The 10192-nt window shown below is 42.8% G+C and overlaps 2 protein-coding genes and 1 long non-coding RNA gene across 3 annotated transcripts; 2 read left to right on the forward strand and 1 right to left on the reverse strand.

Annotated features, from left to right (window-relative positions):
* The first annotated feature begins 1886 nt into the window (after positions 1–1886).
* On the forward strand, positions 1887–2465 carry LOC128093579 (uncharacterized). The gene is made up of 2 exons (XR_008212608.1): positions 1887–2162; positions 2230–2465. It is a non-coding gene; the product is annotated as an uncharacterized LOC128093579 (long non-coding RNA).
* Positions 2466–2772: 307 nt separating this feature from the next.
* LOC120424843 (farnesol dehydrogenase-like) lies at positions 2773–3752 on the reverse strand. The gene is made up of 2 exons (XM_039589086.2): positions 3036–3752; positions 2773–2975 (listed from the first exon to the last, which is right to left on the reverse strand). Exons 1-2 carry the CDS (start codon positions 3597–3599, stop codon positions 2802–2804), a joined length of 738 nt encoding a protein of 245 aa, XP_039445020.1. The 5' UTR covers positions 3600–3752; the 3' UTR covers positions 2773–2801.
* A 424-nt stretch (positions 3753–4176) lies between these two features.
* Positions 4177–8084, forward strand: LOC120424838 (DNA topoisomerase 1-like). Its single transcript, XM_039589068.2, has 2 exons — positions 4177–4680; positions 4775–8084. Exon 2 carries the CDS (start codon positions 6173–6175, stop codon positions 8081–8083), a length of 1911 nt encoding a protein of 636 aa, XP_039445002.1. The 5' UTR covers positions 4177–4680; positions 4775–6172; the 3' UTR covers position 8084.
* The last annotated feature ends 2108 nt before the right edge of the window (positions 8085–10192 follow it).

Below are 10192 nucleotides of genomic sequence, written 5' to 3' on the forward strand. Positions count from 1 at the left end.
TAACAGTAAAAGTATGTGCATAAGTTGCATGAGCAAAATTGATTTCATTAATTTATGAGCTTTAAAGATAATTAAATATTTGTTGCGCAGCCAATTATGTCCCATACGACGAGAGTAAGGACTTTGGGATGTGAAAGGCGCGCACACACTGCCATAGTTTGTAGAAGTGTAGAAATGGCTGTAAATACAGCCATCGTCTACGAAATTAAGAGAGTAACTTTGATTAAGAATATACAGTGAGTTAAATATTTGTCCGAACCCCAATTTCAGACTTTCAAATATCAGACTAGGGACTCGTAATCGGGCTGTAGTGGACGAATTTAGATGCTTCAAATTGCAAAAGGTGGGTTTTTTGTCCTCTATCTGACCACCATTAAACACTAAACCGGTTCCGGAACAATCCGGATAGTTTAACGTATTTGTTCCGAAATAGTATTTTTGGTCGAAAAATGTAAAAAAAAGATGTAATCAATGTTTTTTTGAACAAATATTGTTGAAACTTGTTCAATAGAGACTTTTACAACATAAATCAGATTTATTAATATGACGAATAACTTTGTCGTAGACTTCAAAACGATCCGAGTTTACCCCGATGAGTAATTAGCAATTTAGAGTAGACGTTTTTGTTTACGCCGATTCGCTGAAATCGGCCGATTTGGACCATTTTTATTTTTTGTATTTTTTAATTTGACTTAAACTTTGTGGGGGCCTTCCTTATGACCAAATAAGCTATTTTGCGTCATTGGTTCACCCATACAAGTCTCCATACAATTTTGGCTGCTGTCCATAAAAAAATGGTATGCAAATATTCAAACAGCTGTAACTTTTGAGTGAATTTTCTGATCAATTTGGTGTCTTCGGCAAAGTTGTAGGTATTGTTGAGGTCTTTTGAGAAAAAAATAGGTACACGGAAAAAAAATTGCCGATTTTTTAATCAACTTTTTTTTACTAATACTCAATTTCCCAAAATACGCATTTTTTTGATTTTCGAGATTTTTCGATATGATTTAGGGGACAAAAATCCGCAACTTTTGAGCCATAGAGAAACATGGTCATAAAATTTGCCGCCGAGTTATGAATTTTAGAAAAAACAGTGGTTTTTGGAAAAAATCGAAGTTTCATGCAAAAACAAGTTTGACATTATTTTTTAATGCAAAATTGAATTTGCAATCGAAAAGTACTTTTATTTTTTTGATAAAGGGTTCCATTTTCAAGATATAAACACCGAAAGTTTGATTTTAGCGAAATATTTGCAGTTTTTCTATTTTTTAAAATAATTACCATGAGTGACCATTTATATTTTTTTTTTTTGAGAAGTTCAGAAAATTTGCAATAAAATTGTCTAAAAGACATTGAAGATTGGACCTCGGGTTGCTGAGATAGAGCCGCTTTAAGAAAAAGCAACACGAAAATTGAAGTTTTCTTAATCTCACCAAAATAACCCACCATTTTCTAATGACGATATCTCAGCAACTAATGGTCCGATTATCAATGTTAACACATGAAACATTCGTGAAATTTTCCGATCTTCTCGAATAATTTTTTTTGAATATTTTAAATCAAGACTTACATTTTAAAAGGGCCAAACATTGAATATTACGCCCATTTAAAATGCTTCGGTGGTTTCTTTTTTTCTTAAATAAAAGCATGCTGAAAATTCCAAGGGTCAGATTATGTCCAAAGCTCTCTTCTTGTCAATATTAATAATTGCAGCAATGTAAAATCTATCAAATCTTTGGTTAATTATCGAGATTTAAGGATTATAATCGAGGTTTCGGATAATCGAGTACTGACTGTATCACATGATTTTGTGTGGGTCTCCCGTAATAGAAATCCATATAAAAACCCCGCATTATCCACATGGCAGCATCACTCGGCTAGCGATCTCGTGGACGCCAACAGCCTGGCGAATTTTTTTTGGAAGCAATGTTGGGTGCAACCGCAAAGTTAGTGCCATGTGCACTGGTCGTGTTGATGGGATTGGCCTTGACGACGGGAGCCAGCTGGAAAGATTTGATTTCATCCAAAGGTTTATCTTCTCCAAATCTTAACATTCCTATAGTTGGAGGTGTAAGATCATTGGGCCAAGCCGAACTGACTACTGCCGAAAATATTAACATGGTTAAAGCAGCATTAGATGCAAGCAGAATTAAGAATTACAGGTATTTAAATCTTGCGATTTAGCAGCGTGAAAAACGCTTCAAGTCACTACACCATCAAACATTTCAGCAACATACAGATTGTCTCGGCAACGCGGCAGGTGGTATCAGGATTCCGTTACGGATTTCAGGTAAATCTCAAAATTAATGGCAAACCACGTTCCTGCTCTGCGTCGGCTCTACTTCCGATTCCACCCAAGGTACCTGTATATTCAGCAAGTTGTTAATGCATTTTTTTGTAAACGATTTCAAAAAAGTTCAATCAAGTTATATGGTTTCTAAATAAAGTAATGTTTATTTACTGCATTGATTTTGTTGTTAAGTTTAAAAAAAAATAATACAATCCAGACTCGATTATCCGAAGGTTTAGGCAAATTTTCACTTCGGATAATCGAATCACAAAAAAACCTAGGTTAAAGTCACGTTAATAAAATAAACAATAACAACATGCGCGGATTTTTTTTTTGTTTGAATCAGTGCAAACTGTTTTTTTTCTAAGCGCAGATGTCTTTTACAAATTGGAGTGCATTTGGTGCCGTGATAAATAATAATATTTGAACAGATTTTGTTATGCAATAATCATTATTTCGCAATGGTGTGTAAAAGTTTTTTTTAAATAGAATTAAAAAAAACACCAAAGCCTCAAAATGGCTCCCCTACAGGACGGATTGTGAGTTCGTGAATTTGAACCCTTGGTGGGGTACTCAGTACATAAATCACGGCGCCGGCAATATCCTCCGGAAGCAGCATGGGGAGCTGCTCTACGTTTGGAATGCCGTCCAATATCTCGGTCTTCACAATTCCGGGACTGATACTCTGTAGAATTTAATTGAACATTATTTAAAGAAATTTTAACGATTTAAAATACACTCTTACCGTAACTTTGATCTTCGTGCCCTGATTCCTCAGCTCGGTTCTCATCGATTCCGTGAGTGCCGTCACGGCAAACTTGCTCGGACTGTACACCGATTGGCGGGGAAGGTCCAGCACCTGATGACCGGCCACGCTGTTGATGTGGATGATGTGTCCATCCGATCCTCGGTGCTTCATCGACTGAAACGCTTCCCGGCTGCACGTGATCAGTCCCAGCACGTTCGTTTCAAAGATCTCCCGGACGTCCTGGCCGTTTCCCGTCATCAGTGCCGTGCAATCCCTTGAGATGCCCGCATTATTAACGAGAACATCCACGCCACCAAACTTTGCACAAACGTACGAAAAAGCTCGCGAAATGTCTTCCTCGTTCGTTACATCACACTTGAGGGAATGCAACCTGGCGGCAGCTTCGGCTGGTAGAGACCCCTTCAACGCTTCAACACGATCAACGCGACGTGCTAAACCAACCGTTGTGAGGCCTGCACGGGCTAACTCTTGTACGATGGCAGCCCCAATGCCCGAGCTAGCACCGGTTACAACTGCGACTTTCCCCGTCCAGCGGTCCATGGCTTGGGGTTTATACTGACTGATCGTTGGATAAATTGCAACTAAGGTGGGTTGCAATTGCACCACCTGTAGTTATATATGCACTCTCAACCAACAGTTGTTCCCACTACTCTTTAGAATTTATCTGTACTTTGATTTTCATTGCACTAATTTTTTTTTACTGTACAAAATTGCATCGATTTGTTCATTTTACCAGAATAATTCAAAATTTAATTTTCTTATCAAAACGTTACTTAATCCACCCTTAGGTGGATTTTTCAGTGTTCTATCAATTTGACTCATTTTTCATGTCATCACATTGGGTAGTCAGATCTTCATAATCCAGGGCACTTATGTGCTTACAACTTTTGATAGAATTGCCAGATTTTCGATCTTATGAGCTCGTTAAATTGGTCTTTTGAATACCTTTTTAAAAATGTATAAAATAGTAAGGTTTCTTTTAAAACCACACCACAGTGGGCGAAATGGAACCCAAAATCGGACTTAATGGAACGCGGCTGGTTCCCTGGTATGAATAATACTGTTTCTAATGTAAAAAAATCCGGGGAATTGTAACCAACTGTTACAATTTCCTCAGGTTTTCTTCTTTTTAATGTGTAAATGTTATTTGTACCAGTATTTTCTATGGTCATTTGTGTTACATGTTAGTAGGGTTTAGCTTTTGAATGCAATATACATCAATTTAATAAATAAATAAATAAATAAATAAATATTGTTAAAAGTAGATTAGTAGGGTAGAGTCATGCAGGAGATTACTAATTGTTAACACACTGAACAACACAACGGGGTTACACACAGTGGGTACAACTTGTCTTCGAGAACAACAACAATACCGTTAAGGGTTACAGCACAGAACGCATCTTCAACATCTCTCGCCCCGCTTGGTGATGAGAAGGAGAAGTGGAAAGGGTATGGGGGTGGCACCTAAAGCCAAAAGGAGGGTTCGAGGACATGTTGAAGACCGCCACCGGTCACTTAGTCCCAGGCGTTCGTGTGCCCAACACCAAAAAGTTAAAGTGGAGTTTAAAGTCCAGTGTGAGAAGTGGATCCAGAACCTGTGTGTTAGATCCAGGTCAATCAGGTGAGACCATCGTCGGGGTGGTATCTTACGCTAACTTAACCTACTGACTAGAAATGGTTAGTACGGCTGGACTAATTCCCTGATTTCCTCCCAGGACCTTGTAAAAGACGTACAATTTGTACGCGAGTGGTTGGTATCCGTGCCTTTGGAACCGCCATTTTGAGTTCCGACCGACGCGGTCGATCGGAACGGGCACACGAGTCGGCCCAGCCGGTGTGAATGCCGTGAAGCTTTCCGGTTGCGTCTTACCGTAAAAGACCTACCGCGCTCTGGCCTGCGGGCCATCATCGTTAAGGAGCGATCTCTCGGGCAAGAACTGCCCTAATTCCCAAGGAGAGACCCCTCTCCCTGCTGTCACTCCGGCCTTGCCTGGACAGTGGGGATCGCGCCAATGAGGGAGGACGCCTGAATAACCCCAACATCAACTCCACGCCACCCCGAAACCCCAATCCGACAATCCGGACCCTGTCGGTCCACCCAAGCTCGCACACCGGAAGTGCGAGGCCACGTGTGCGGCCACTGTGTCGGCGAAGCCGGCCAGGATCTCGAGTTCCAGGCCGTTGTAGCAGTGGCGAGCGCTCGCCAAAACCTCCCATCCGCAGCAGAAGAAGAAGTCGCCCAGCAGCAGCAGCAGCAGCAGAAATCGTACCGGTACGTTACCCAATAAACCCCCACACACACACACACTTAACACGTAGTTTTAATAAAGATTCCCCCCCCCCCCTTAGTTGTTTAGTTTTCCTTCAATAAAATCTTGGTTTTCTTACATAATTAAAATAGTTTTTCTTGTCTGGTTAGAACAGTGACACAATTTCTCATAGCCCAAAAGTTCTGGTACGATTTGTCGTTGTCGTTGTTGCGCCATCACCCCGAGCCTAGTAGTACGCCGACCCTTGGGATTTTCCCGGAGTCTTGGCCTCCAAACTGAGAAGCTGGACAACCCCATAAGTGTCCAATCTCCCGTATAGCTGTTTTTGTATTGACTTAAAACATAGTAGTTATACTTGGCGCCCAACTATACGAAACGAACGGTATTCGGTGGTTTGATTTGAATAAAATCTAAGGATTTTCAATTCAGACGGGAGGTGAGTACACAATCATATTTCTTATGTTTGTGTAGGAACCGTACTGTTCTTCTTCTAGACAAAATAAATATTTGAATTTAATTCATATTAAATGCAGCTTTAGACAAGAGCAGTTAAGATTTCAAATTTGGATTGTATCTTGAGTGGAGTTTTTAGAAGAGAGTTGTGATATTATCAAGGTCCTGATTGATCAATAAAACCATAAACACAAACACAAAAACACATAAATATTTATTATTCACATTTGTTTGTACTTATTTCTATTTATTAAATATATGCACGTCTGTTAGTGGTACTTGTTTGCATTATTATTATTTTAATTTGTTATTACGACAGATAACCTGTTGTTAGTATTTTACTTTATTTATTATATTCTTGCCATTATATTGTTTTTAATTACTATCACCATGGAAGCATTTGAAATGCAATATCGTTCAATGAACGTTGATCACCTACAGGATGACGAAATTGAACATGAGTTGAACATCCGGTTGATAACTTGCGGTAGTGATGATAAGCGGGATGCTAAGAAACGGAAGTTAAGGAGAGCGATTAAAGATGAAAGTGTCAAGGTTGTTTTGATTACAGATCCGGTACAGTGTGCCTCGGAGGCAGATGCAGTGGATAGGAAATTAGCTTTGATTCGCGATCGACTAGAAAATCAGAATCCCAAGAAAGTAGAATTACCCGCGTTTAAAACCAGACTCATTCACCTGTATTTCAGGGTGATGAGGCTAAAAGAATATATAGATACAGATGGATTAGAAAGTTCAGCACTAAAAATGCTAAATGAAAATTTTTCTATGTTTTCTTCCAACCCGAATACGAGCAAGCGAGAAAAGAAAGCTACTCGTAAGGCGTTGGAAAAACTGAAGAAGAAGGGCGATAAGGTTTTCACTGGAAACTCAGAATCTTCGGATGACTCCGACGAGGAAGATTCCGACGAGAAAGATTCCGACGAGAAAGATTCCGACGAGAAAGATTCCGACGAGAAAGATTCCGACGAGAGAGATTCCGACGAGGATGATTCCGAAAATGAGAAGGAGTCCAGTGATGATACCGTACGCGCCAACAGGAACACTGGTACATTGAAGCAAGTCAAGAAGAAGCCCAAGAGGAATAAAAAGAAAGTAGAGGTCCTTTCGGTTAGAACGGTCAAAATGTTGATGAAGCACATGGAATCTATGATAGAGCAGAAGTTGAGCCGCTTGGATTTGGGAAAGAATTCTAAGTCGGTTAAACACACGGCGAACCCGGTCAAGGAAAAACGTTCTAAACCAGATAAGAAACAAAGAACAAAACCGGAGAAGAAGAAAAACAAGCGAAAGCCAACGGATGACAGTAGCGAGGACTCGGAAGTCACGGAAAGCAGTGATGAAGATGTGGCACGTACTCTACGAAGACGGCCACGTTCCGTGGCGGACTGGAAGGTAAAATATGATGGAAAGGACGAAGGAAAGAAGTTGAACAGGTTCATCGCTGAAGTGGAATTTATGGCGGAAGCCGAGCAAATTTCACGACGCGATTTGTTCAACGAAGCCATCCATCTCTTCACCGGAGACGCACGAACGTGGTACATGGAAGGGAAGAACAATGGTGATTTCCGGAAATGGAGCGAGCTTGTTACTGAGCTGAAGCTTGAATTTCAACCTCCAGATATGGATTACAACTACGAGCAGCAAGCAGCTCAGCGTAGACAAAAACGTTCGGAAAAATTCCAGGACTTCTACAACGCGGAGATGGAGATTTTCCGTTTTATGGCAGTACCACCGAGCGAACAAAGGAAATTTGAAATAATTTTCAGGAACCTCCGTTCGGATTACAAAAACGTACTAGCTGTCAGGAGAGTCCGAACGTTGAAGGCGTTGAAACGCTGGGGAAAGATTCTGGATTCGGCTAACAGTTGGATGTACCGGACTAAAGATTCAGAACCGGCGCCAAAGTCAGCACATGTTCACGAAGTGTCTCGTGATCCGTCCCAGAAATACAACAAACCGGAAACGAGACCGTGGAAAGCGGCCGATTCTGGAACTAAACCAAACTGGAAGGGAACCCAAGGATCGAGTAAGCCACCGGCATTCAGGCCTCCAACTCAGGAACGGAACGAAAATCAAGGTTCTAGTGCCAGTACATTAGAGAAACGAGTACAGAACTATCGCGTCCCAGATAAGATGGTCTGTTTCAACTGTAGGGGAAGGAACCACCACTTTGAAGTCTGCATGATGCCAAAGGAGGTATTCTGCACGGTTTGTGGGTTCCATGACTACCCCAAGGAAAAGTGTCCATTTTGCCTAAAAAACGGGCGAACTTCGGTGTAGGAGGTCACCGAAAAACCTATAAAAAGCCTCCAACGTTGTTTGTTCCATACAGGTCAGACATTAATGAGTTGCAGGTGAGCGTTGAAGGAGATAACCGTCCCTACGCCGGGGTGAACGTTCTAGGGGTCCGATTAATCGGCTTGCTGGATAGCGGTGCACAAGTTTCGATCCTAGGTGCAGGTAGTAAGAACCTGTTACGGAAGTTGAAATTGAAGGTGTTTCCGTCGGAGACGAAAGTATTCACGGCGGGAGGAGATCGGCTGGAAGTGAGTGGTTACGTACACCTGCCAGTAACGTTGAATGGCGTAACAAAAATTGTCATCACGCTGGTGGCCCCTTCGATGAAGAGAAGACTGATTCTTGGAATGAATTTTTGGCGAATGTTCAACATTCAGCCGACGATTCACAGTCAGCTGGAAGAGATTGGAGATGTTGTCGAGGTAGAGGCCGTTGATCAGGAAAATGAACTTTGTTTAACTACAGAACAGCAGAGAAAGCTGGACGAGGTAAAAAGCCAATTCAAGGTGTTTATTGAAGGAGATATTTTGGATACGACACCCCTGATTGAGCACTCCATTGAGTTCACGGAAGATTACAAGAATGCTGCCCCCGTGCGGTTGAATCCATACCCGTGGTCGCCGGAGGTGCAACGACACGTAGATGCTGAGTTGGACAAATGGATTGAGTCAGGGGTCGTAGAACGTTCCACCAGTGACTGGGCGATGCTGATCGTTCCGGTCATTAAAAAGAAGGATGGTGCAGATCCGGAGGATTTCAAGGTTCGAATGTGCCTGGACGCTAGGAAGCTCAACGAGCGCACCCGGAGGGATGCCTACCCTCTGCCACACCAAGATCGGATTCTGGGGAGACTAGGGCCTTCGAAGTTTCTGACCACGATTGACCTGTCTAAGGCTTTCTGGCAGATTCCGCTAAGTCCCGAATCTCGAAAGTACACCGCATTCCGAGTGTTCGGCAGAGGGTTGTTTCAGTTCACCAGATTACCGTTCGGACTGGTCAACAGTCCAGCGACGCTGTCTCGACTGATGGACCAGGTCCTTGGGTATGGTGAACTGGAACCTAACGTATTTGTTTATCTTGATGATATCGTCATCGCGAGCAACACGTTTGAGGAGCACCTCCGGCGCTTGCAAGATGTAGCGAGACGCCTACACGATGCGAATCTTTCCGTCAACATGGAGAAATCTAAATTCTGTGTGTCGGAACTCCCGTATTTGGGGTTTATCCTATCGGAAGGTGGAGTACGCCCTAATCCCGAGAAGGTTGAGTCCATCGTGAACTTCGAACGACCCTCCTCAGTGAGATCACTTCGGCGGTTCCTTGGGATGATAAATTATTATCGTCGATTCATTGATGGGTTCAGCGAGATGACGGCTCCGTTGACGGATCTCTTGAAGGGGAAGCCGAAAGTGGTAGTGTGGAATGACGCAGCGGAAGCGGCCTTCAATGCGTTGAAGGAGAAGCTTGTTTCAGCGCCAATTCTCGCACTGCCGAACTTCAATCGCCCGTTCAGGATCCAAACTGATGCCAGTGACATCGCGATCGCCGGAATTCTCACTCAGGAAAGTGACGACGGCGAACATGTGATCGCGTACTACAGCCGAAAACTCTCAACCCCAGAGAGGTCGTGGAAGGCGGCCGAAAAGGAGGGCTTAGCCGCGCTGGAGTCGATCGAGAAGTTTCGTCCGTACGTAGAGGGTACAAGGTTTCATCTAATCACTGACTCTTCGGCGTTATCGTTCATAATGAACACCAAATGGAAACCTTCGTCAAAGCTTAGTCGTTGGAGCATGTTGTTACAACAATACGACATGCGAGTTTTCCACCGGAAGGGGTCGGAAAACGTCGTAGCCGATGCACTCTCGCGAGCCGTTGAGGTCGAGGAAATAGCAACGGGCAACGACTGGTACGCGCGACTGTTCCGGAACGTACAAGAGAAGCCGGACAGCTACGCTGATTTCAAGATTGAAGACAACAAACTGTACAAGTTCGTCTCGGTAGCGTCAGATGTGCTCGACTACCGGTTCGAATGGAAACTTTGTGTTCCAGAGGGATTGAGGAAGTCGATCTTGGAAGAAGAACACGACAACT

This window comes from Culex pipiens, chromosome 3, assembly GCF_016801865.2.
Source record: "Culex pipiens pallens isolate TS chromosome 3, TS_CPP_V2, whole genome shotgun sequence".
NCBI lineage: Eukaryota > Metazoa > Arthropoda > Insecta > Diptera > Culicidae > Culex > Culex pipiens.

Coding starts and splice junctions, on each gene's coding strand:
- LOC120424843 (XM_039589086.2), bottom strand. CDS start 3,599: ATGGACCGCTGGACGGGGAAAGTCGCAGTTGTAACCGGTGCTAGCTCG. Junction 2,976..3,035: donor GCACGAAGATCAAAGTTACG/GTAAGAGTGTAT, acceptor TAAATTCTACAG/AGTATCAGTCCCGGAATTGT.
- LOC120424838 (XM_039589068.2), top strand. CDS start 6,173: ATGGAAGCATTTGAAATGCAATATCGTTCAATGAACGTTGATCACCTA.